Raw genomic sequence first — 27741 nt, 5'->3', positions numbered from 1 at the left:
ATTATCATAGATCAAAGAACAGGGAGTTTTCATTTATAAAAGGTGAAGTGCATTTATAATACTTTATGTAGAAGTTCAAAACCTCAACAAAAAATGGATACATTCTAAATTCTGAATTTCACTAGTTGACCACTGAGTTGACTTTCCCCTAGTCAAAGTAAAACATGCTCTTTGAAAGACATAACATGTTTTTAAAGACATAACATGTTTTAACGAATTTCCTGCCCTCTAGGTTGGAAACTGAGCTCTGACACACCAAAGGGAAAGTCCTGTACAAATTTCCAGGGGTTAGGAGCTGGGACCAGAGGCTCCTCTTACGCCTAAAGCCTGTAAATGAATCAAGCCTTCAACACAGGATGGATGCCAGGAGAGGCAGGACTCAACCCTGTTTGTCCCAAGCTGTTGGCAGTAGATATTTATGGCACGATTTTTAGCAAGTGTAGAAAGTCAGCAGTGTATTCAGAAACGCCAAATGCTGAAAAAAAAACACGTTTCTTTTAAAATAATTCCACAGATTAAATTACACGCAAAATGTTTTTCACGCAACCTGCATGTAAACCTTTGAGTCTTCCTCCGTGGTTTCTAAAAGACACCAACTTAGTGATGACCAAATTCTTGACTTAATTTTTTCAGAGAGAAAAATGAAAGTAGGTTAGCATACCGAAACACCAGCACACACACAACATAACACAGGACACTTACATGTCTTGGAGTGCTCATGCGACAGCATGTAGTTGGCGAGAGGTGGTGTGTAAGTTAAACACTGCAGTGCTGCGTTTGCAAAACAGGTATTGCCCAAATTCTGGAGCCCAGCTCCTACTCTATGAGTCTGCTGCCATTTAAGACAAATCTTCTCAGATGGGAAGAGAACTTTTTGTGGAGGAGCAATGCCATCACCTAGGGCTAGAAAAATAAACATTTAAAACGAAAGCTTTGTACACTTCTGAAGCTAAATAAATAACAACACATCAGACCTGAATCTGACCAAGATTCTTATGACCAGCTAACCAGAAACGCAGTGGAGAAAGGGACATTTTAAAAGAAAGCCTAGAATGCGGGAAATTCTAAATGATTTGGTTTTTCTGATAAATAAATTTCAAGGACAAGAGTGTGTGTGGGAGGGGGGACAGTATTTAACAGATTTTTAAAAACTTAAAGCAGACATTCACCAAGTGCAAAGGGGAGACCTTGTCTGGAAGTTGGTTTCAATGACCAACTGTTAAAAACCATTCTATGACACCTGGAGACATCTGAATATTGACGGGACTTTTCATAGAAAAACATTCTAATTTTCAGAAAAGAATGATTTAGATAAACACATTAAAAGATTTATAGATGAAGTAGAAATTCTTAGATTTGCTTTAAACGGTTGGGAAGTGAGGAGAGGAGTTAAATGGGTAGAGGTATGAGTGGCCAGGAGTCTATAAACAAAGCTGACGACGGGTGCCTGAGAGTTCATTATAGTTATCCTCTTCTATATCTACTGAAATAAACACCCCCACAACAGCAAGCGCAGGCAAGTCGCTGCCCGGTGACACCTGCGGTGGGCGCAGACAGTCCGGCCCCCAGCACCGCCGCCCGCCGTCTCACTCAGTCCTCACTCGCTGTGGGTCAGTCTCGAGTCTAGAGGCTGGTAGTGACGTCATCCCAGCTTTACCAGTAAGGAAGCGGGATTTCAGGCACCAGGATAACATACTCGTAAAGATACTATACACGAGCAATTTTTTATCTATTTTTAAGACTCAAATGGCTGATTAACAACTATGCTAATAAAACTCAGGTGAAGTGCAAAAACAACTTATTTAGGAGAGGCCAAAATCATCCTCAGCCAGAGTGTTTCTCAGAAGTCTGCCAGCTTCTCAGTGCCACCCGACTAAGACGCACACTAGATGGTTCTCGGCTTGCAACAGCGATCCTGAGCACTTAAGTACGCAAAACGGCAGGCTTCAGCTTTGGGAAGAAGGGCGAGCCAAGTTAGGAACAGAGACATGAGCCTTGAAAACGTGTGGCAAGGGCCCCAAAAATGGCCAGGCGGGGCGACACCAAGTCAGTCCTGAGGGAGAGGGGCCCCAGTAAGGCGAGAGGAGGCTGGGTCTGCGAGAAGACACCCTGTGGCAGAGTCCTGCTTATAAAGGTCTCTAAACCTCTTTGGACAACAGTCAGTAAAACTGTTCTGTGAGACAAAGTCCCCACCAAACACCTTCAGCAAATCGCACCCCCCAGCCCAAATCACAGCATCACATGCACCAAGAGGACTCAAACAATCCCGGGGCCGAGCATCCTCCGTGAACAGTGTCCTGAGTGGGAACCAATCTTTTCTCACAACTTCAAAGCTTTCAGATCCCCGAGTATTAGGAGCGCCAGCTAAGGTGTCCCCATCTTACTTATCTGGATGAGTTTTAACACATGTAACCACATCTATATGGTTTGATACATAATGTAATATTTACGTGATCTGCTCTCTTTCAAAGAGCTTTATGACTACAGATGACTTTAACTGGGGAAAAAACAAACAAAAAATTGAAAACAAAGTTGGGCAGAGCTCACTTGTCAAAAGTCAACTGTTTTTAAATTTTTAAGAGGCAGACATTTACTTAGGGCACGGTAGTTAATTGACAAGTTAATGAAACGCTTGTCCATCTCCATTCTCACCAGAATAAAGTTTATCCTTCAAAAAATTAGGATAATTAAAGAAATTAATAGTAACTAAAAATAATCTTACCCTGTTATGATAGGTATGTTAATCATGAAGCAGAAGCAGAGGAAAATGAAGCCCGCCAAATAACGTAACTCTGCTGGCCACTCAGGTGGCAATAATTTATCTTGCAAAATAAGCCCCTCTCTGAAACTACCAACTTATGGACAGTATTTATACAGGAGTTTCCTGTAGTGATTCCGTCTTTTAAAAAGTAATACCTTGATCCTTTTGTGGTGATGGTTTTGATTTTTCAGGTACAGATGAACTTGAATAAACTACAGCACCAGGTACTGGTCCTAAAGAAAGTGTGTGATTTGAAACATCATTTAACGAAGACACAGCACCCCAGCTGGCAGAACCTGCATCCATGTCTCCAGGTGAGACAGCCTCAGAACTGCCAGGCTGGTTCTGATAGGTTGATGGGTCTGAAGATTCAGCTTTGTCAACTATGGTCATTGTTCAGCTCTGTAAAAGACAAAAAACATACATTTGCTTCATAAGGTCAAGAAAAGTAATCTACTTATTCTACCATTAAATCTTGGAAAATAATTAAAAGCAGGCTAATTTTCCAATAAATCACTCCAATATAAAAGCAACAGTATCTTTTTTAGCTCTGTAATAATTTTCTTGGGGTATTTACCACTGTGCTAATCGGAACATGCCAACAATTTTTCATCATAAAATCTTCAGTGAAGTATTTGATTAGATCATGTCATTCTAGTTCACGCCCTCTGAAAATCTAATATTTTGATTTACAATCAAGTACCTCAATTTTCAATTCTTTACATTCACGAAGTAACTGTCTTTTTCTCTCTTTTGCTTAAACCTAGAATGTGAAATGCACTAATACCTTTGGCTCAATTTTCAATTCATATATAATTCCTCAGGGAAAAGTCTCAACTACCTGAAAAGAAAACCTAACTTTAAGCTTCAAGTTCAAAATGACATTGTTTGAACTATATTACTTTTTAAAAAAATATAGGAAGTCTCACTTTTGAAACATATTTTCTGAAGAGGCTCATTTATTTGGTATACATGACTTTTTAAAATGAAGCCGGTTAAGGCATTTCTGACATCAAACTGGAAAACAAACAAGTGTTATAAAAGTACTTGACTATAATTTTCTCTCTGAACCCTACTAAAATCTTAGAACCACCATTAATTAAGCACTTTCTACATGCTGGGCATCGTGTTAGTCACTAACTTAATATTCGTAGGGACCTATGAGAGACTGCACAGAATCCACTGCGCCTACAAAATGGGGCCACCCTAACCCAAACTAGTCACCACTGGGCACAGGCGCCAGGCCCCACACTCCCAGCTGCGCTTCCTTCGGGCTCCACCAAGGCCCAGTGCACAGCCCCCCAGCGGCGGCCAGCCGAGCAGGCCACTGCCCTGCAGGTGACCCTCCAGGTGAGCCCCGCCTCTCACAGCTCCCCGACCCCCGCTCTGCCAGCCCGGGAAGCCTCCCCAGGCACTGCTGCCCTCTCCTACCTGCTCTCCCCAGCTCTGAACAGGCTGGTCTTCCCCCAGGTCTCTCCCACCCTTCCACCTCCAGCCAGTGAACACTCCCCCGGCTCCCTTTAGACAGCATTTCCTCTGGGACACTTGCCTGGACAGCCCCCTCCCCCAAGACGGGCTGAGAACCCCTCCTGGAAGCTCCCCAGCAGCGGGGCACCCTTTGCTGGTTTCCGGGGCAGACTGCCACGCTCCTCTCCCTCGTGTTCCTGTTTGTGCACCCTCACCTGGCACAGGGAAAGCTCTCCCCACACGTGCTGAACAGGTGACTGAGCTGCGAAGAGAGAATGGAACCAGTGTCTGCTCTCTGCACCAGGCTGCAGGTGACTATTTGTATAAAGTATCTCATTTAATCCTTAAGGACTCTGATGTAGAATTAAAACTTGTTTCAAAAACTATTCAAAACAGTGAAATAAATACCCATGCATATGACACCTTGACAAAGGTTATGATGCACTGTCTACTCACAACAAGGGTTTTTTTAAGCCTTGATTTTGTTGTGATTTTACATGAAAGCAAGATTATCACCTCCCTAAAAAGTACAACCATAAAGAAAAAATTGTGGAATCTTCTGTAAAAATAGAAAAGAAGATGTTAATTAGATCTTAACAAAAAGAAAAACTGAATTGAAGTGTTAAGTCAATCTAAGTAAAATATAGTACAGGACCCTTACTCAGGAAGAAAGCTGGAGCCACATTATCCAAATAAAAATTACACTTTCCTCATTTGACAGTCAAAAGAAACTACGAAACAAGAAGCAAGACTAAGAAAACAAGAGAGGAAGGAGTCGAGGAGGAAGAAAAGGAAGAAGCAAATTAACCTAGCCTTATTTACAATAATGTTAAATGGCAAAACCCTTGATTTTCTGGGGTGAACATCCCTTTCAGGACAATCATTCACTAATGACCTAATAAAACTATTTTACTTGCTGCAGTTGCCTTTTTTTTTTTTTGGGTGGTCAGTGGGAACAACTCTTAAAAAAAAAATAAGTAAAACATACAACTCAGTCACTGACAACCAAACAGCATTACAACTTGGGAAAACCAGAACCATCCATTCTCCTTCATGACGTGTATTCAGCCAATGAATTCTTCCCCTGAAACCATCAGGCATTCAACTGAACTCCATCTGCTACGGAGAAACCTTTCTGGAAGCCAAACTATGCTGTGTAGGATTCAGATGTTACGTGTTCTTTACTCTCAGGAAAGCTTTTAAACATTACTGTTATAAATCTCAGGACTTTTAAGCAACTACTTCAATGAACAGATTAAACTTCTCTCAACATCTTCTGATGGCAGATAAAAAATTACAAAAGCATGTTTGAAAAAAATTGGGTACAAGAATCAAGGTTGGATGGTGTGTGGAGGAATGAGACAAGGTGACTTCACAAGCGTTTCCTTTGAGTGTAACTCGATCTAAGTACAATATTTTACTTGAAAGTCTTAAAATGCTGTCCCTCCTATGGTATATCTTCTCCCTTGTGGTGACAAGAGGCTAGAATATGTTTCTTTTTCATTTTTAGAAGAATAAGCATCTCTCTAAACATTATGGCTCTCCTCATACTCTGTGGTAATAATATCAATACATGCAAAAAGAAACTGTTACATTCTGTTTTTAATATATTAACAATGTAATCCACCTTCTAGCTGTATTTCCATTTTCAAACACATATGCTTTAAAAACACACAACCTGGGTTTTAATTACTTGTAAGTAAACACATCGACTACCTTTAAACTTCTACAAACCAAAGTCTGTAGACTTAATTCAATGACACAGAAAAGAAAGTGAAACTGGCTCTAAACACAAACAAGTGAGACAGATGATTCATTATCACCAATCCATTTTGAATGAATAAATACAGTCAAAAGAGAATGGTGTTCCAAATATACAAGTTAAGATTTGAGACTCCACTAACACGTGGAAGAAGCTAAAACAGTGGGCTCACTTTGAAAAACAGGTGCTAACTAGTTTCTCAACCAGTTTTCCTGTTATTTGAGTGTTATTTACTTTAAACAACCAACGTGCTTTTCCCATCAACAAGTCAGCCCTCCTTATAGGCCTCCCGGAAAATAAAAGAGCTATTCACCAAAAACGATCTCGATTGCATTCATCATAAAGCGAGGTTAAAGTCCTAAGACCGTAAAAACTTCGGGTTCTGGCAAATCTTCTCAAACATGTTGATTGCCCTCTCCCGCCACCCCCTCTCCAGGTAAGCTGGCTCTTCCTGCCCCGGAGATAAAAGACTAGGACCCTGGCACACGCGCTTTTGGGGAGCAGAGGGGACCGCGACGCCGGGCCGGCCCCCTCCTCTCCCTGCGAGTGGGTGCCCGCTCCGCCCGGCGGCCGGCGTGCGCAACTCGGGACGCCCGGCGGGGACCCGGCCAGGTGGCCGGCCCCGCGAGGGCGGAGCGGACCGGCGCTGGCGCGGCGGGCCGACCCGGTGGGAAAGTTTGTCTCTTTGAGGGGGCAGGGAGGCGAGCCCGGGGCTCCGGGGGGCGCTCGGGGCGGGGGGAGGGGGGCGGGAGGTGGCAGCCACGCGGGGTGGGGGGTGCTCCGCGGCCGGCGGCCGGCACACGCCCACCCGGGACAGACCGGTGCCGGCCCGGCCGCCCCGGACCCGGCCCACGGCCCGAGTGGGCGGGCTGGGCCGGGCGGGGGCGCCGGGAGGGCAGTGTCCATGGCAACCGGGGGGCAGCCCGGCCTCCCCCGCGCAGCCCGGCTCCCGCAGCGCCGCGGCCGCCGCCCCCCTCCCCGGCGGGCCTGGCTCCGGCCGGCCGGCGGCGGCAGCGCTGCCACCCGCGCGGCGGGGTCCCGGGCGGCCCAGCCCGCTGCGGAGCGGGGACGGCGGGCGAGGGGCCGCGCCAGCCCCCCGGCGGGCCGCGCTGGCTGAGAGGCGGCCCGGCCGGCGGCGGCCGGGGCGAGCCGGGCGATCCGCGGGCCCCACGCCGGCCGGCGGCGGGCGGGGAGGAGGCGGGAGCTTACCTGACCCGGCTCGGCGCTCGCTCCATCCCCCTCGGCCGCCGCCGCCGCCGCCGCCGCCGCACACAGCCCAGCCGCCCGGCGGGGGACAATGACGTGCCTCCATCCGGGCACCGCCGCCGCCGCCTCCGGGTCAGCGCCGCGCCCGCAGCGCCCCGCCGGGCCGCCAGGGGGCGCGCCAAGGCCGCGCCCCGCACGCGCCGCCGCCGCCGCCGCCCAGGGGCCGTCGCACAAGAGGCGCGGCGCGCAGCTAACGGGCCGGGCGGGCGCGGGAGGGGCCGTCGCCCAAAGCGCCGCGGGCGCGGGCTGGCGCACGCGTCACTGGAGCGCCGGGGCGGCCGCGGGAGCGACGCGCTGATTGGCGGGCGGCGCGGGTGCGCTGAGGTCCTTCCCCAGCGGCCGCGGAGCGCGAGGGGAGGCCCGAGAGCGCCCCCCGCCGCTGCCCGGCGTGCGCCCGGTCTGGCCCCCGCCGGGGGGACGCGACCAGGCGGGGACACCTGGATTCCCCCAAACCCTAAAACGGCAGGTCTCCGGAAGAGATTCTCCTCGGTCTAGCGACCCGGCATTTAAGGACGCCGGAGCCAGCGGGGGACCTTCGGACTTCGCCAGCCGTGTTCCTGCAAGCGGAGAATTTTTCCACACGGGCTCCAGAAGAGGCAGACCCCCAACCACCACCCCGGCCCGGCCCATCCCGCCACGAGATCATCTCAGCTCGGAGCCGGGCGCCTTCTCTGGGGGCAGCTAGACCGGCTCTTGTTCCCGAGGGCCAGATCCAGCCGCTTATTGGATGTCTCCATCGCGAGGCCGAGCAGAGAACAGAATTGACTGTGGCATCTCCCTTCCACCACCACCATCCTGCTCCTCCTTGTGTGGTTCCCTGCTTTGATGAGCAGACGCGGCCCTCTCCTGCACTAACCTGAGTGCTTCCTCTGTCTCTCTCCTTCTCTCGACCCTACTACATTAAGTCACTTCCACCTGAACCTACCCAGGGGGGCTCTCGTCCCTTCCTAGCCTGGCTGCTCGCCTTCCTTCCAGTCACCCTGCTGCCCACTTTCAACCTTCACACTTGTGGCCAGGATCCTCTTTTTTAAAAAAGACAGGTCAGATGTCGCTCCCTTCCTAAGAGCCTTTAGCTACTTTCTTGACCCACAGAAAAGTCTGCTCTTCCTGGCATGGAAGGCCTCCAGTTCCCTTTCCTCTTAGGGCCCAGCCGAAACTGCCTACAAACATCCCACTCCATGCCTCTTCTTCCATTAGCGCACCCCCAGCCCATCAGAATCTTACTGCTCTCCCTATATCTAAGTAGCTCTAATTTTACCGCTAAGAAAAGTCACTCAAGTGATCAGCTGTACATTTGGATTAGAACACTGAAGTTTAAGGAAACAAGAAAGGAAAAAGTGAATTTCAAGCCTCCAAAATTCAGGACCCACTTTGGGGATTAAAGATCTTTCTGGTGGCTCAGACGGTAAAGAATCTGCCTGCAATGCCGGAGACCCAGGTTCGATCCCTGTTAGGGAAGGCCCCCTGGAGAAGGAAATGGCAACCCACTCCAGTATTCTTGCCTGGAAAATCCCATGGATGGAGGAGCCTGGTGGGCTACAGTCTAATGGGTTGCAAAGAGTCGGACAGGATTGAGCGACTTTACTTGGGGATTAACACCACAATTTACTTCCTGATGAAGAATGCTTATGAAATTTCACCTGCATGGTCCTGGCAACACTATTAAGAGATTTGTAAGAACAGACCAGCCATAGGGATGGAGCCAGTAATTTGCTTGCCTTTTCCAAATGACTTTCAGGTGATTAAAAACAGAAGGAAAAGGAATTAAGGAGTCAAATGCCTAACAGTCACCTGAGCTTTGTGATTATTTCAAAATGCTTTCTTTGGAAGCCACATAAGAAGTCTGGCTTCTAATTTCATCTTCCACTTCACATCCTATTGACAAACTGCCCCTGCCACCAGCCTCTTAATATAGTAGAATTGTTCAGTCGTTCAGTCGTGTCTGACTCTTTGTGACCCCACGGACTGCAGCATGCCAGGCTTCCCTGTCCTTCACTATCTCCAGGAGTTTGGGCAAACTCATGTCCATTGAGTCAGTGATGCCATCCAACCATCTCATCCTCTCTTGCCCCAGGGATTTAATTTTTTTAATCCTTTGGCATTCTCTATCTAGAACAGAATTCTTTTGAGAGGCGGGGTTGTCCCATGGCCTTCTACCTCCTCCTTCCTCTATGGCTTGAAAACAAACATAGAGGCCCTATTCCTCTAAAGAACTTCAGGGCCACTTACTGTAGCAAACCTATGACTTAAGTGCAGAAGTTGACAAAGGATGGCCTTCAAACAGCCAGGTCTTTGGCTTTTGCCACAGAAACTCATTTTCCTCCAGACCAGAGTTCAACCAAAGTGAGTGCTGCTGGAAGACAGTTTCACTCTGCCTCTGTTCTTACAAGCCGTGGGACCTACACGAGTTACTTAGCTGGTTACCTTGACCAACACTCTTTACACGAGAGGTTAACTGACACAGGGGCTTCCGAGGTGGCTCAGTGGTTAAAAACTCTGCCTGCCAGTGCGGAAGACTTGAGTTCCATCCCTGCATTGGGAAGATCCCCTGGAGTAGGAAACAGCAGCCCACTCCAGTATTCTTGCTTGGAGAATCCCATGGACAGAGGAGGCTGGTGGGCTACAGTCCACGGGGTCGCAAAGAGCTGGACATGACTGAGCGCACGCACAGAAAGTGACAGTCCAGGTAATCACGTGATCAAAGAGCAAACGGTGTCCAAAAGGAATAAATTACGTTTTCCAAGCACCTCTAGATACCAAGGGAGCCTGTGGTGGGTGCTGTTAATGTCCCGTCTAGATCCCCTTGGCTGGCCGAGGCGCCCGACCACTCTCAGCTGCTCTGTGTGCTGGCCACTAAGAACGCAGAGCTACCCAGTTCTAACAGCTGTTCTTGGCCAGCTGTCAATGAAATTGGTCCAGAGCCAATGAAATCAGAAGCAAGCTCATCTCCCCCTGAGACTGCATCCTTACTTAACTCCTTTTCCTGACCGTCCTTCCTCCATTCTCTTTATCCCCAGAACACTCCCCCTCCATGTAACGCAGGCATCGGAATTCTGTCTCAAGCCTTGCTTCTCGGTGGCCCAACTTAAGAGAGTCGGTACACAGAGTGGTCCTAAGAAGCAGAGTCTTAAGGATAGGATTTCAGGTGCTTGCTAGGATGCTGACAGCTGTGTGATGACCATTATCTTGGGGCAGCAGGATGGGAGAGTGGTAGATGGGGGAGCACTGGCTTATCCAATCTCTCTGGTGTTTGAGGACATGGGGGAAATTTTTTAAAACTGAAATTAGGTGGCCACTTATGCTTGAAAGAGGCAAAACAACTGCCTCCAGGCAATTTCTTACCAATATACAGCAAAGCCAGAAGGATCTGCTTAGCAGCCTGTTCCAGCAAATTTGAAAAACTCAGCAGTGGCCACAGGACTGGAAAAGGTCAGTTTTCCTTCCAATCCCAAAGAAAAGCAATCCCAAAGAATGCTCAAACTACCGCACAATTGCACTCATCTCACACGCTAGTAAAGTAATGCTCAAAATTCTCCAAGCCAGGCTTTCAGCAATACGTGAACCGTGAACTTCCTGATGTTCAAGCTGGTTTTAGAAAAGGCAGAGGAACCAGAGATCAAATTGCCAACATCCGCTGGATCATGGAAAAAGCAAGAGAGTTCCAGAAAAACATCTGTTTCTGCTTTATTGACTATGCCAAAGCCTTTGACTGTGTGGATCACAACAAACTGTGGAAAATTCTGAAAGAGATGGAAACACCAGACCACCTGACCTGCCTCTTGAGAAATCTGTAACCAGGTCAGGAAGCAACAGTTAGAACTGGACATGGAACAACAGACTGGTTCCAAATAGGAAAAGGAGTACGTCAAGGCTGTATATTGTCACCCTGCTTATTTCACTTCTATGCAGAGTACATCATGAGAAACGCTGGACTGGAAGAAACACAAGCTGGAATCAAGATTGCTGGGAGAAATATCAATAACCTCAGATATGCAGATGACACACCCTTATGGCAGAAAGTGATGAGGAACTCAAAAGCCTCTTGATGAAAATGAAAGTGGAGAGTGAAAAAGTTTGCCTAAAGCTCAACATTCAGAAAACGAAGATCATGGCATCCGGTCCCATCACTTCATGGGAAATAGATGGGGAAACAGTGGAAACAGTGTCAGACTTTATTTTTGGGGGCTCCAAAATCACTGCAGATGGTGACTGCAGCCATGAAATTAAAAGACACTAACTCCTTGAAAGAAAAGTTATGACCAACCTAGATAGCATATTCAAAAGCAGAGACATTACTTTGCCGACTAAGGTCCGTCTAGTCGAGGCTATGGTTTTTCCTGTGGTCATGTATGGATGTGAGAGTTGGACTGTGAATAAGGCTGAGCGCCGAAGAATTGATGCTTTTGAACTGTGGTGTTGGAGAAGACTCTTGAGAGTCCCTTGGACTGCAAGGAGATCCAACCAGTCCATTCTGAAGGAGATCAGCCCTGGGATTTCTTTGGAAGGAATGATGCTGAAGCTGAAACTCCAGTACTTTGGCCACCTCACATGAAGAGTTGACTCATTGGAAAAGACTCTGATGCTGGGAGGGATTGGGGGCAGGAGGAGAAGGGGTTGACCGAGGCTCAGATGGCTGGATGGCATCACGGACTCGATGGACGTGAGTCTGAGTGAACTCCGGGAGTTGGTGATGCACAGGGAGGCCTGGTGTGCTGTGATTCATGGAGTTGCAAAGAGTCGGACATGACTGAGCGACTGAACTGAACTGAACTGAAGCAGCAGTCACCTGCAGTCAGAGGGCAGACAGTTCTGAGGACCAGGCTCAGACTCACTGAAAAGGAACTAAAACTGTGGAACTTCCCTGGTGGTCCAGCGGTTGAGTATCCGCCTGCCGGAACAGGGCCCATGAGTTTGAGCCCCGGTCCAGGAAGACTCCACCTGCTGCGGGGCAGCTAAGCCCGTGTATCCACAGCTGCTGAGGCCTGCGCTCTAGAGCCTGTGCTCTGTGCCAAGAGAAGCCACCACCGTGAGAAGCCGGAGCGCGGCGACTAGGGAGGAGCCCCTGCTCGCTGCAGCTAGAGAAAGCCTTCACACGGCAGCGAAGGCCCAGCCCAGCCATAAATAAATTAAGAATAATTTTTTTTAAAAGGAGCTGAACTTTAGAAATGGTCAACTCCTTAGTCATGGTTACTCGCCAGCACCACAGTCAGGGCTCTGATAAGGAAGAGGTGGGACCCCGAGACTAAGGATGAAAACCTAAGTGGTAGAACCTCAGACTTGTCTGAAGCTCTGGGGCCTGTAGAAGAGGCCCGCTCTCATCCTACCCCTACAACCTGAAGACCACGAGGAAGCCTCAAAGGAGGCAGGTGCCCCACAGGACCATGCGCTCTCCAGCATCTGCCCCCAAAGCCCCTCGTGGCTGCTAGACCGATCACTAAGATTGGGCCTCACTGGGACTTCTCTGGTCCAGTGGTTATGACAGACTTCCAGTGCAGAGGACTCACGTTCCATCCCACATGCCTCGGGTCAACTAAGCCCATGCGTCAGAACTATAAGACCCAACATAGCCAAAAATAAGTATTAAGAAATTTTTTTAAAAGGAATGCATACTATCCTAAACAATGATTAAACATGGTTCTGGAAGTCTGCCCCTCCCCAGCATCAAAGCAAGATATTTGTATTCAGTGGAGACAACCTTATTCTCATTAGCATGTTATACTTCTCTTTGGGGAAAAGGAGAAAATACATAAGACCCACTGAATAGCTTCCAGAAAAGTGACTGATTTATATGACTATTTAAAAAGTCCACTGCATGTGCATTTTCTTAATGCCATTGAACTATACACTTGAAAATGGTTAAAATGATCAATCTTATATATATTTTACCACAAGAAAAAAGTCAGCTGAAACCTGTATATGCGTGTGTGCGTGCTAAGTGGCTTCAGTCGTGTCTGACTCTGTGCACCAAATGGACTGTCGCCCACCAGGCTCGTCTGTGCATGGGGTTCTCCAGGCAAGAATACTGGAGTGGGTTGCCGTGCCCTCCTCCAGGGGATCTTCCTGACCCAGGGATCAAACCTGCATCTCTTCTGTCCCCTGCATTGGCAGGCAAGGTCTTTATCACCAGTGCCACCTGCGAAGCCTGAAATCTATATATAGCAATATCCAAATTAGAAAAATAGGAAAAAAAAAACCTCTCAAGAGCTAAACAAAATACTAAAGAATAAATAATAACGTTTAAAAACATGCAAGACCCAAAGGAAGACTATCTAAATGAAGAGACACACTTCAGTTTGTAAAGATTTTAAGAATAGGGCTTCCCTGGGGGCTCAGTGGGAAAGAATCTGCATACCAATGCAAGAGAGTCCGTTCAATCCTTGGGTCGGAGGATCCCTTGCAGAAAGAAATGGCAACCCACTCCAGTATTCTTGCCAGGGAAGTCCCATGGACAGAAGAGCCTGGTGGGCTACAGTCCAGTGGGGTCGCGAAAGAGTCGGACACAACTTAGCAACTAAACAAACGAACAACTGATCCCAAAGAGATTTTTCTCCAGAACTTAATAAAATGCCTATAATATAAAGATTAAAATAAATTTACAAAGGCTTCCCTGGTGGCTCAGAGGTTAAAGCATCTGCCTCCAATGCAGGAGACCTGGGTTCAATCCCTGGGTCAGGAAGATTCCCTGGAGAAGGAAATGGCAACCCACTCCAGTATTCTTGCCTGGAGAATCTCATGGACGGAGGAGCCTGGTAGGCTACAGACCACGGGGTCGCAAAGAGTCGGACACGACTTAGTGACTTCACCTTCAGTGCCTTCTGAAAGGACTCCTGTGGCACTTACTATAATGTTCTGAATGTTCATCTGGGCAAAAAAGCCATTGGTTCACAGGTTCAACACTTAGCTGTGTCTAGCTCCTTTCTCCCGAAACAGGTGACACTTGCATTCATTCAGCAAATATCCACTTAGGTAACCAAAGATACGGGTACTATTTTGGAAGTCAGGGAAAGAAAAATGATGAGTTAGTCTAAACTGTCCCTGCCTTCAGTAGCTTTGGATGTTTATATAAAACAGCTAAGCAATTAAGGACAATTTTCCAGAAGAGAAGAGTGGGAGAAAATAACACAACTGGAAGGGCATGGGTAAATGGGAGGGGGAGTTCAGAGTGGGCTTCCCTGATAGCTCAGTTGGTAAAGAACCCACCTGCAATACAGGAGACCCAGGTTTAATTCCTAGGTTGGGAAGATCCCCTGGAGAAGGGAAAGGCTACCCACTCCAGTATTCTGGCCTAGAGAAATCCATGAACTGTATGGTCCATAGGGTCGCAAAGAGTTGAACACGACTGAGCAACTTTCAGTTTTCCTGCAGAAAGTACAGAGAGATTGAAGCCTGAGGGCTGAGTGGCAATAAGCAAGGTGACTTGAAGACTTGGACACAGAGACTCAAAGACAGAGATGGTAAAGAAAATCAAGCGAGGAAAGGAAGAGTGAATGTGTAATTCACCTTGATATGCATTTGAAAGAAACAATTCACAGCTTTAGTAGAAAAATATCTCAACGTGGAGCTGAACAAAGTGAAGGATGCCAAAGGAAGAGGCTACCACCAGGCTCAGCATTTTTCTGACTTGAAGAATGACAATCAGGGAATCTCCCTGGTGGTCCAGCGGCCAAGACTCTGTGCTCCCAATATAGAGGGCTGGGGTTCGATCCCTGGTCAGGGAACTAGTTCCTGAATGCTGCAACGAAGAGTTCATATGCTCCAACTAAACATCCTGCATGCCCCAACGAAGACCTGGAACAGCCAAGGTAAATAATAATTTTTTTTTTTAAGAAGAATGACAGTCAATGCTGACAGTAGTTTACAAATGATCATACCAGTCATTGTTTTCAGTAATTTTATTTATTTTTGGCTGTGTTGGGTCTCTGTTGCTGAGCAGGCTTTTCTCTGATCTGGGAAGATCCCACATGCCTCGGAGCAATTAATCCGGTATGCATCACAACTACTGAGCCTGTGATCTAGAGCCTGGGGAGCCCTCCAGCCCACGCTCAGCAAGGAGAGAAACCACTGCAATGAGAAACGTGTGCTCTGCAACTAGAGAGTGGCCTGGCCCCTCTGCATTGGGAACCTGGAGTCTTGGGAGCCGCTAAGCATGTGTTTAGTTGTTGAAAACCTTTGACTGTCTTCTGGAGCTTTGATAAGGGTGATTCTGACAGTTTTGGGGCAGGATTTTCAGCGTTAGAGTTGGCCCCTTGAGGTTCATATGCTCCCATTTTTGCTGATGTCATTCTTAAGAGTTTCTTTTGTTAATGCCAGTTTTGTTTGGGCATAACATAGAAGTGATGTCACGCGTGGAAAATACAGGAACACAGTCGTGGGAGCAGAGGAGGGAGTTCTCCAGAGAGTTCACCAGCCTCTCGGTTATTCTATTACTCCGTTTCCCCCACTTCTCTTTGACAAATGGTGCAAACTACGTATCAAGGTGACTCTGTCAACCATACAGATGGTGAAGTTGGGAGTGACAATTCTGACTGAGGAGTAGGATGGCTGAAACAGAGTCGGGGACTGCAGCCTTCCATGAACAGAAAGGAATGTCACAAAAGTCAGAAGATGAAGACAGAGGAACGGACAGTGATGTGATGACCTCAGGTTTCAAACAAGGGAGGAGAAATAGTTGTGAAAACATGCTGACTATGAAATAAAGGTGCAGCTGGCTGGTCAACAAAGATATTTAACAACATCTTATGTTTGAACAAAACCATAGTGTGTATTATTACCATAATGATTCATATGGTTCTTTTTTTTTTTTTTTGGACCAATGTAAAACAAAAACAAGAATAAAAAGATGAGAGAGAGAGTCAATACAATCAATGGAAACCCAGTTAGAGTATAAAAGTTTGGCTGATGAAAAAAGATAGATATGTAAAGTCAATTGGTCTCTAAGTCTTAGCAGTAACAACTTAGAAATGCTTGAAGCAGTGACTTTCATCACAGTAGATGAAACAAAATAGCAAATAATAAAAAATAACTTTAGTGCATATATGAAGAACACGATCAAACATAACTGATACTTGCTGAATGCAGAGTTATAACACAATATTGAATGGGTATCATGTATCTCAAATTAGATTGCAACTGTGATGAAATTGATTCCAAGGGGATTCTTTATGGAACGTAATAAATTGCTTACAGGGCAAATGTATAAATCCTTTTAATTAAGTTACAAGTATTAATTAAGTTACATGCATCCTAAGAGGATTACTTCTGGAAATTAGTAAAAATGATTTAAATGTTCTCCAGGCAACAAACACATTAATTTATGAGTATAGTTATTTACATGGACCACCTTCCCCTCCAAATAGCTCACACTTTCATTCATTCATCAATTTTTCATTGAGTATCCACTGAGCATCAGAGGGTGTACATCATACAGAGAAAAATGACTAAGGACACATAAACAGTGCTTGTGTTAATGGGGTTTCCACTGTGCTTTTATGGGGAGGGGACTTAGAGGGAGAAAGAGAAATTGGCTTCAAAAATGCAACATTTAGAATGAAGGTATGCTAAATGCTGTGGGAGATGGAGGCATTTCCCAGATGCTGCTAGTGGTAAAGAACTGCCTGCCGATGCAGGAGATGTAAGAGACGTGGGTTGGATCCCTGAGTGGGGAAGATCCCCTGGAGGAGGGCATGGCAACCCACTCCAGTATCTTGCCTGGAGAATCCTATGGACAGAGGGGCCTGGCTGGCTACAGATCTAGGGTTGCAGAGTTGGACATGGCTGAAGTGACTTGGCACACATGGGAGATGGATGTAGCACGTGTGGGAGACGGATGAAGTGCTATGAAGTGCAGAGTGGGAGGTTGTGCATAGTAGGATGAAGAGAAAGCTGTGAGGGGAGTGTTTGCTTTAGGTTAAAGTGTGTTCCCCCACACACACACAGTAGATACATTTGTTAGGAGAAGCACTCTGATCGAAGCCACCCACCCTGGCCAGGCACTATAGTAACCATTTGCATGAGTTGTTTTAAGCAGCAGGTCCTGGTAAGGAACAGGGAACTAATAAGCCTCCACCAACCAGAAGAGTTTGGGAAAGGTCAAAAGCAGACACCACCTGTCCGACCACCTCCCAGAATCCTCTCTGGCATCCATCTTGGCAGAACAAGGCCAAGGAAGGACTCTGAGTCAGAATGATTGGCTAAGGACAACCCGGAAACTAATCCCATCACCGTAAAACCCAAGACTGCAAGCCATGTGGCAGAGCTGTTCTGGGTTCTCTTACCCTACTGCTCTCCACCCAGGTGCCCTTTCCCAATAAAATCTCTTGCTTTGTCAGCACATGGGTTTCCTTGGACAATTCATTTCTGAGTGTTAGACAAGAGCCCAGTTTCAGGCCCTCGAAGGGGTCCCCCTTCCTGCAACACATTCATGTCATCACTCCCACCACCTGAGAATATGACCTTATTTGGAGATAGGGTCTCTGTAAAGGTAATCTAGTTACTGTGAGGTCCTTGAATTGGACTGTAGTCCAGGAACAGGCATCCTTATAAAATGGGGAAGTGTGGGGACTCCCTTGGCGATCCAGCGGTTAAGACTCCACGCTTCCAATGCAGGGGGAGCAGGTTCAGTCCCTGCTCAAGCAATTAAGACCCCAGATGAAAGTGAAAGTCTCTCAGCCATGTCCAACTCTTTGTAACCCGACAGACTATACAGTCCATGGGATTCTCCAGGCCAGGATACTGGAGTGGGTCACCATTCCCTTCTCCAGGGGATCTTCCCAACTCAGGGATCGAACCCAGGTCTCCTATATTGCAGGCGGATTCTTTACCAGCTTAGGTTATTATGGATATCTTTTGTTTTTTTTCCCTGTGGTCCAAGACCTTGGAAGTTCAGCCTCTTGAACTATGAGAAAATTCATTTGTTGTTTAAGCCACCCACTCTGTGGCACTTTGTTATGGTGGGGCTCAAACAAACTAACAAAGGGAGGGAGGTCCTATGACATGTATAAATGCAACGAGTCAAAATTTTGTTACAGACCTGAGGGATGGTAACTGGAAGTCGGGTGAAGGGGGGCTGGGGGGGGGAGCGTTCTGAGCAGAAGCAACCAGATCTGCATCGATGGATCACCTGCTCTTATTTTCTGTATTTTACGATGCTGATGCTTTGACATCTTAAAAAGCTTGCTGGCCAGGAGAGACTGTCCCAGAGCTAGCCAACTCATAGAGATAGCAGAGTTCATTAACCCATGCAAACCAACCCGTCCCAAGCTTAAAGACCTCACCTCTTCCTTATCTCACTCTTACACAGGAGTCAATACTTCCTGTCCCCTAAATTACCCCAGGGCCAGCTGCCAGGCAACTTGAGATAGTGAAGTCACTCAGTCTGACTCTTTGCAACTCCATGGAATGTAGCCCACCAGGCTCCTCTATCCATGGGATTTTCCAGGCAAGAGTACTGGAGTGGGTTGCCATTTCCTTCTCCAGGGATCTTCCCAAACCAGGGATCGAACCCCAGGTCTCTCAAATTGCAAGCAAATGTTTTACCATCTGAGCCACCAGGGAAAACTTGAGATACCCCTATGGTAAAGCCTTCCAGAATTATTCCAACAAGCCAGTCCTAAGCTGCTCACTCTGCTGTATCTTGCTTCTCCCAATAAAACCCCAATCAAAAAAAAAGAAAAAAAAAAACCAATCAAGGTTGGGCTCAGGCTTTCCCCTCACTCCTATCTTGTGCCCCTTAACCAAAACCTGATGCTTTCCTTGCCCCTGTGGGGCATGCGGTGACCCTGCTCTGGGACCTGTGAGTATAATCGACTTTCTTCCAAGTCTTGCTCTCGTTTCCTTCTGTGGCTGCACCAACTTCACCATATGTCCCCGACATTTATATTTTTAGGACACTGCAGGCTTGAAGGAGAGGGGCAAGGGAAAGAAATGGGGAGAAAGGAAGAAGAATGTCCAACTCACCTCAGTGAGTGCTGAAGACACAAATTATATACTTTCAGAAGAAATCTTCCTGTTAAGGAGAGTCTAATGGTCAAAGGCTAAGGAACCACCGACACTCCCACCAGGATCAGAGTGTCCGACCTGAGTGATATCCGTCAGTGCTGGGAGGAAGATCAGCCTCCTAGGAGCAAAGAGGAAGGATGAGCATTAAGCAAGGTATTTTTTTAAGTTGTTTTCTTTTTCTTTTTTTGATGTGGATCATTTTTAACATTATTATTAAATTTGTTACAATACTGTTGCTATTTTTTCATTTTGGGGGGTTTTGGCCTTGAGGCATGTGAGATCTCAGCTCCCCGACCAGGGATCAACCCCAAACCCCTGCATTGGAAGGTGAAGTCTTAACCACTGGATCACAGGGGAAGTCCCTGAGCCTTTGCTGGTAGCATTAATACTGGCTACCAGCTAATAGCTGAGAGGCCCCTATGCCCCCAGGAACTTCTTCTGAATGGTTTAAAAATATTAACTCATTTACTATTTACAATAAGGCTATGAAGTAGGTACAACTATTTCCATTTTATAGATTAGAAGTTAAGTACGTCGCTTGTGATCTCACAGTTGGTGTCAGAACATATATCCCCCAGCATCAAGCTGTATATACATGGATTTACTGCAAGACCAGTAAAGGCTAGGAACGTGGGATTTCCTAGGCAGATGGGGTATCGTGTGCAAAAGCAGCAGTGAAAGAGACAGAGGGAGATCTCAGTGTGTAGATTGTCTTAAAACGCTGCTGGAAAAAATTCACAACTCTTTCTGAAAAATATCCCAGCTTAGTACAATAAAGGAGGATTAAGGAAGTTTTGCTACCACCAGAGTGCTTTCTCTGATTTTGGTGTTGTCAGTGTCTGTGGCAGAATGAAGTCTCTTAGAAGAGTCGCTTCTAGGGCAATAAGAGAATATATACATCAGAGATAATAATAATACTTGTTATCATGATATTATATGCCCAGTACGTCTTCTGTATGTCTGAATTATATGTTAACTCTTTAATTACATTCAACAACACAATGAGGAAGGGATAATTAGATTTGCATTTTACAGGTTCCAACAAATACAAGGGAATGGCTAACAAACAGAAGCGTGAAAGATCTACTAGGCAAATAAAAGGAGTGTGGGGCACACTAGCATAAAAAGGTGGCAATGGTGGTCAGAACGGGGCCTCGTGGGCAAGCAAATCCACTCTTGCTGGGGAATCTGAAAATATTTTCACCTAATTCGGTCATAGAAGCTTTTTTGCATGTGAGTAATATATAAAATACAGTAATTGGGGACTTCCCTGGTGGTCTGTTGGTTAAAACTTTCCATTCCAATGCAGGGGGCACTGGTTTGATCCCTGGCCGGGGAACAAAGGTCCCACATGTTGTGAGGTGTGGCTAAAAATTAATAAAATAAAATGCAGTAATGAAAAAATTCTCAAAGTCACATTGTTGATTGATAGAGCAAGTTGTAGAACAATAATACAACATTCAGTAAGAATCCAGAAACTAAAGTCCAAAATATATGCTGTTCTAGGGGCACATGGCCAGGTACAGAAGTGAACAGAAAAAGATTTGGATAAAGTGAAGACTGCTTAATTCCAGAAAGGGGAAAGAAGAGGGGACAGAGTATAATGGCCAAATGGAATCTGACTCAAAAGATTTTCTGGAAAAGTTTGCCTGTTCCTTGTGCAATACTATTAACAATAAAATTTTTGTTTTGCCCAAGATACGGTTTTGTTTTAGCTTTCACTCTTACTCATCTATGCTAACCTCTAGAAGGCCAATGTCTGATTCCCAGAAAATAAATGCACCATTAAGGCATTGGTGAGTATAACAAAGAAAATGCCTTGAGGTAATTCCAAAAGATATAGATAAAATAATTTCAACAGTGTAAAATTTTAAAGATTGGTTCTGGGATTCCCCGGCAGCAAATTTGATGTGTCAGCTCCCCGAGGAGCTACTTTACAGCTGCTGGGAACAGGGAGGTATTAAATAATACGAAGTTCCTTTTCACAATTTTGTCTTTACGCTTTTATGTTTACAATCTTTGCTTACTAAGGGGATTCATTCAAGACTTATTACAATGTTTTAAGTACTCATCTGAGCAATAAACTCATTCATTCACCCATTTAACTGCAGGGTCTTCCTTATGAGGCAATGTGCAGACCAGGGAGAAAAAGAAATGATGGACCGGTTAGACATGAAGAGTTCTGCTTACTTGGGGAGGAAAGACCTAAATGGGGTCTGAGGGTCAGCGGGGGGCTTTAGCCTTCTCCAGGGCAGCGGGGAGAGGCTGCCGGGAGGCCAGCCCTGCATCCCCGGCAGTCGACCGAGGAGAAGCCCACCGGGCCGCGAGCTCTAGGGCTGCATCCACGTTGGACCAGCCCTGCCCTCCATAGTCGACGGAGAGGGGGCGGGGCTTCAACCAGGGACCGCCCGCGACAGCGGAGCGCGGGAAGCCGGGGCGGGACTTCCGCCTCTCAAAGGTGCCACTTCCGGATCCGGTGGCAATAGCTGCCGGGTCAGTTTAGAGCCGCGATTCCCTGGCGGGTGATTTGAGTTATGGCTCGCGCATCGGCGGGGATGTTGGGCCGCAGCTCGAGGCGGAAGGGTGAGGCAGAGGGCGACCTGACGGGGACTCTGTCTGCGCCGCCTGCCATTGACTTCTCGGCCGAGAGCTCGGACCCCAAGCGTGATGGTGAGGGACCGGCCTGGGCATCTAGGTAGAAGGAGCAGCTCGTGGGTTGGAGGATGTGTGTCCAGCTCACTTCCGTTAACCTTTGAGTAGAAAAGCCATAACTGTCAGAAAATCCTCTCACCTTCACCAGGAAAATAAGAGATGTCAGAGGAAGACTCTCCCACCCGGTTCAGAGTTACTCTGATTTGGAAAATGACGCTGAGCGCACGGCCCCTGGAGTCGTCTCCCAGGAGCCGAAGCTGTAGGATCGAAGCTAACGGAAGAAAATAACGGCTTTGGGTTACAGTTACCAAGAGCTGCCCACAAATAGGTCAATTCATTTAATTCTCATGTAACCCTGTAAGGTTGGGTGAAGTGGAATCTTTACAACTGAACAACTGAGACAGGTTAAATAATTTGTTTAAAAATCACAGCTGCTAGTGGTGGGAACTCCGTGTAAACAAACTGGATACAGATGTTACTTATCAAGTTTGTAATATTGTCGGAGACGCCTGTTTCTCCCTCAGCTGGAGGCATGGCCAAATTATGGAATATCAAGTTACAAAATACTGTGTTACACTAAACGTGGAAGTTGCCCAGGACATAGTTCGGAGCGGAAAACAATGCAAGTTGCAGAAAAATGTGTTTTTAGCCATTGTTTTTGCAAAACCAAACCCTTTCGAAACAATGCTGTTCTATTGTAGTACACACTTACCTATGTAATTGAATAAAGATTGGAGTAATATATACTAAACCGACAACTGTGTAGAGGAGGGAAGGGGGGGCATAGGGATTTAAGAGAGTCATGGTGGAACAGAACTTTATTCTTACAAAGTTTAATAATTTGAAAAATAAAATCCATCTGATGGAGTGAGGATACAAGGGTTATTGGAATATGGACATAAAAATAAAAGTTCTCAGGGACTCCCAAAGAACATTAAAAGTCATTTTCAACAGTGCAGTATTTCATTAGTCTCAAGGAGCTTTAAAAAAAAAGGAAAGTTATCTCAGAACTGCCCTTGTTCCACGTTACATGGCTTATATTGGATGGAAACTGAGAGGTGTTAAGTAAAATTAAATATCTTTTCAAATATGCATCCTGATATTTTCAGTTGAGATATTTTATAGCTTAACTTTATAAAATGGTGATTATTATTTATATATTCATTTTTAATAGTAACAACTCACTGAAATCATATATCTGACTAGCCCTATATAAAAATTGTTAAAAACATTTAATACCTGTTGCATGTTGCAGTGGGGTTGAGGCCCCAAAACTGAAAGAGAGAAGTCCAGGGATTGAAATGGGAGTGACACACTCTTAACTGCCAATAACCACGTTAAATCAGCATTTCAATTGTGTCTGTTGACAAAAGGAATATTAAGAAACGATTTTGGCTTGATGATCCCTTTAGTAATTGACCTTGTTTGGGGAAGTAAAGAGGAAAGCAGAAATAGATGTGCTTACCAGAAAAGTCTGTTCATCTGGGACTTGTCATCCCACATTGGCAAGACGGTATGGAGTGAGGGTTCTAATCCTGATGACATCACAGCTGTTGCCTGGTAGCCAGGCAGATCAACAGAATCTTCACAAGGCATTACCTTAGGCTGTTCCTTACCCTAATAAGAGGCTGGAAATCTAGTTAAGCATATGTATTTATTATTGCTGTGTAATAAATTACCCCCCAAGCAAGCATTTATTTTTTTCCCACGGTTTCTGAGGGTCAGGCATCTGAGAGCAGCAAAGCTTGGTGGTCCTAGCTCAGTCTCTCCTAAGGTGGCTGTCCAACCATTGTCTTGCAGACATTTTAGGGTTCTAGGGAAGAAGAATCTGCTCTAACCACACTTCCATGTTGGCAGGCTCGGATCCTCATCGCCTGGGCTTCGCTCACAACATGGCGTTGTGTTTCCCCCAGAAGGAGGGATGAGGGAAAGAAAGCAGAGTGGGAGTCACAGCATCTTTTAAACTAATCTCGAACACCTTAGACCATCAGTTCTCCATATGCTAACCATCATACAAACTAACCTTAGTACACAGAGTGGGAACTTGAAAAGGGTGTGAAGACTGGTAGGCAGAGATCTGTGGGGGCCATCTGGAAGGCTGCCTATCAAGGTGTCATACCTTCGGTCAAACTCTCATACTCCCTGATCATCGCTAGATACCTACAGGTGGTTGGAGCTGTTAGAGTAAAAAGAGAGGAATTAGAGACACTGTAGAATTAGAGACAAACTGGAGAAGATTGGGTCCCGCTGTGTGACTTGGACAATTCCTTAACACGAGATGAATAAGTAGTTAGGAAAGATGATAAAATGGATCCAATGCCCAGTTTTACACAGTACGCTAAGCACCTTATTAGTCACCTTATATACTCAAATATCTGTTTATTGATCCATCAAGCAGTATCTTCTAACTCCCTACCACAGAGATGAGAAATTTGTATCTCCTCCCATCTCATTACCTGCAAACATGCATGGATAGACAACTAATTCTATTAAGGTTTATAGCACTTACCTTCTCTTTACTGCTAAGTACTGCTAAGTCACTTCAGTCGTGTCCGACTCTGTGCGACCCCATAGACGGCAGCCCACCAGGCTCCCCCGTCCCTGGGATTCTCCAGGCAAGAACACTGGAGTGGGTTGCCATTTCCTTCTCCAATGCATGAAAGTGAAAAGTGAAAGTGAAGTTGATCAGTTCTGTCCGACCCTCAGCGACCCCATGGACTGCAGCCTTCCAGGCTCCTCCATCCATGGGATTTTCCAGGCAAGAGTACTGGAGTGGGGTGCCATTGCCTTCTCTGACCTTCTCTTTGGTAATCATCATTGATGTAACAGGATAATTGATAAAGGTAGCTATTGGAGACATTCTCTGATGTTACTGATCTGTCTCTCCCAATAGGTGACAAAGTCCATCTGAATATCGATGTGAAGCTTTCACTAGGGTGCTTAGTGATGGGGAAGGTAAGGGAGAGACTAGGTAGGCATTTGTGCATACACACATATACACAGGGACACGCACATCAAGACGCATACACACGCCCATTCTGCCAAAAAGAGGGGGCCTTCCTCAGGGTCTATACCATTTCTGTCCTTTATCGAGCCCATCTTTGCATGAAATGTTCCCTTGGTATCTCTAATTTTCTTGAAGAGATCTCTAGTCTTTCCCATTCTGTTTTTTTCCTTGATTTCTTTGCATTGATCACTGAAGAAGGCTTTCTTATCTCTTCTTGCTATTCTTTGGAACTCTGCATTCAGATGCCTATATCTTTCCTTTTCTCCTTTGCTTTTTGCCTCTCTCCTTTTCACAGCTATTTGTAAGGCCTCCCTAGACAGCCATTTTGCTTTTTTGCATTTCTTTTCCATGGGGATGGTCTTGATCCCTGTCTCCTGTACAATGTCACGAACCTCATTCCATAGTTCATCAGGCACTCTATCTATCAAATCTAGGCCCTTAAATCTATTTCTCACTTCCACTGTATAACCATAAGGGATTTGATTTAGGTCATACCTGAATGGTCTAGCGGTTTTCCTTACTTTCTTCAATTTAAGTCTGAATTTGGTAATAAGGAGTTCATGATCTGAGCCACAGTCAGTTCCTGGTCTTGTTTTTGTTGACTGTATAGAGCTTCTCCATCTTTGGCTGCAGAGAATATAATCAATCTGATTTCGGTGTTGACCATCTGGTGATGTCCATGTGTAGAGTCTTCTCTTGTGTTGTTGGAAGAGGGTGTTTGCTATGACCAGTGCGTTTTCTTGGCAAAACTCTATTAGTCTTTGCAAAGATGGGCTCGATAAAGGACAGAAATGGTATGGACCTAACAGAAGCAGAAGATATTAAGAAGAGGTGGCAAGAATACACGGAAAAACTGTACAAAAAAGATCTTCACGACCCAGATAATCATGATGATGTGATCACTCATCTAGAGCCAGACATCCTGGAATGTGAAGTCAAGTGGGCCTTAGAAAGCATCACTACGAACAAAGCTAGTGGAGGTGATGGAATTCCAGTTGAGCTATTTCAAATCCTGAAAGATTATGCTGTGAAAGTGCTGCACTCAATATGCCAACAAATTTGGAAAACTCAGCAGTGGCCACAGGACTGGAAAAGGTCAGTTTTCATTCCAATCCCAAAGAAAGGCAATGCCAAAGAATGCTCAAACTACTGCACAATTGCACTCATCTCACACGCTAGTAAAGTAATGCTCAAAATTCTCCAAGCCAGGCTTCAGCAAAACGTGAACCGTGAACTTCCTGATGTTCAAGCTGGTTTTAGAAAAGGCAGAGGAACCAGAGATCAAATTGCCAACATCTGCTGGATCATGGAAAAACCAAGAGAGTTCCAGAAAACCATCTATTTCTGCTTTATTGATTATGCCAAAGCCTTTGACTGTGTGGATCATAAGAAACTGTGGAAAATTCTGAAAGAGATGGGAATACCAGACCACCTGACCTGCCTCTTGAGAAATCTGTAACCAGGTCAGGAAGCAACAGTTAGAACTGGACGTGGAACAACAGACTGGTTCCAAATAGGAAAATGTGTTCGTCAAGGCTGTATATTGTCACCCTGCTTATTTAACTTATATGGAGAGTACATCATGAGAAATGCTGGGCTGGAAGAAACACAAGCTGGAATCAAGATTGCTGGGAGAAATATCAATAACCTCAGATATGCAGATGACACCACCCTTATGGCAGAAAGTGAAGAGGAGCTAAAAATCCTCTTGATGAAAGTGAAAGAGGAGAGTGAAAAAGTTGGCTTAAAGCTCAACATTCAGAAAACAAAGATCATGGCATCCGGTCCCATCACTTCATGGGAAATAGATGGGGAAACAGTGGAAACAGTGTCAGACTTTATTTTTTTGGGCTCCAAAATCACTGCAGATGGTGACTGCAGCCATGAAATTAAAAGATGCTTACTCCTTGGAAGAAAAGTTGTGACCAACCTAGATAGCATATTCAAAAGCAGAGACATTACTTTGCTGACTAACGTCTGTCTAGTCAAGGCTATGGTTTTTCCTGTGGTCATGTATGGATGTGAGGGTTGGACTGTGAAGAAGGCTGAGCGCCGAAGAATTGATGCTTTTGAACTGTGGTGTTGGAGAAGACTCTTGAGAGTCCCTTGGACTGCAAGGGGAATCCAACCAGTCCATTCTGAAGGAGATCAACCCTGGGATTTCTTTGGAAGGAATGGTGCTGAAGCTGAAACTCCAGTACTTTGGCCACCTCACATGAAGAGTTGACTCATTGGAAAAGACTCTGACGCTGGGAGGGATTGTGGGCAGTAGGAGAAGGGGACGACTGAAGATGAGATGGCTGGATGGCATCACGGACTCGATGGACGTGAGTCTGAGCGAACTCCGGGAGATGGTGATGAACAGGGAGGCCTGGCGTGCTGTGATTCATGGGGTCGCAAGGAGTTGGACACGACTGAGCGACTGAACTGAACTGAACTTCCTCAGGGATGCCAGCCCCCACTTTGAGATCCCCACCCCTGCCATGAAGAAATTTCCATCTCTTTAGAAAGTTCTGTCTTTGCTTCACCAAGAGGAAAAAGCTCCACTGTGCATGCGGTGTAAGTGGAGAAGGTGGGCGAAGACGCCCTGTGCAGCCAACGGCCACCAGGCGTTCAGTCACTAAGGCTCTGTCCTGCTTCTTGTGTGACTCTGTCCCTGCTCTGGAAGCTGTGACCTCAGGAACCATCGCTGCTCTGGCCCCCTCTCATGAACGCTGAGGTCATGAGTCTTAGTCATCTGTGTGGTCCCATGGCTGCCGTGAGAGTGATGAGTGAAGATGGGAAAGGAACCCTGGGGCAGCTCTTAAAAGGCCCTGTGGGCCTTACAGA

At 46.1% G+C, this 27741-nt stretch overlaps 1 protein-coding gene and 1 long non-coding RNA gene across 4 annotated transcripts in view; one reads left to right on the top strand and one right to left on the bottom strand.

The window, feature by feature from the left end:
- The window catches only part of USP42 (ubiquitin specific peptidase 42), a 42006-nt gene extending 34706 nt beyond the window's left edge, over positions 1-7300 (bottom strand). The window contains exons 1-4 of one of the 3 annotated variants that reach the window (XM_042240306.2): positions 7200-7300; positions 4444-4490; positions 2917-3163; positions 703-903 (exon numbers count right to left, since the gene is read on the bottom strand). In XM_042240306.2, the coding sequence (XP_042096240.1) occupies positions 703-903; positions 2917-3154 (439 nt within the window). In that variant the 5' untranslated portion in view covers positions 3155-3163; positions 4444-4490; positions 7200-7300. The other 2 variants (XM_042240303.2, XM_042240305.2) reach the window with 2 other exon arrangements.
- Positions 7301-7577: 277 nt separating this feature from the next.
- Positions 7578-20950, top strand: LOC114110621 (uncharacterized). Its single transcript, XR_003586879.3, has 2 exons — positions 7578-19406; positions 20760-20950. It is a non-coding gene; the product is annotated as an uncharacterized LOC114110621 (long non-coding RNA).
- The last annotated feature ends 6791 nt before the right edge of the window (positions 20951-27741 follow it).

The sequence above is a fragment of the Ovis aries genome, chromosome 24 (genome assembly GCF_016772045.2).
Source record: "Ovis aries strain OAR_USU_Benz2616 breed Rambouillet chromosome 24, ARS-UI_Ramb_v3.0, whole genome shotgun sequence".
Classification (NCBI taxonomy): Eukaryota; Metazoa; Chordata; class Mammalia; order Artiodactyla; family Bovidae; genus Ovis; species Ovis aries.
Note: the sequence above shows the minus strand (reverse complement) of the source record. Positions and strands in the feature narration are given on the sequence as shown.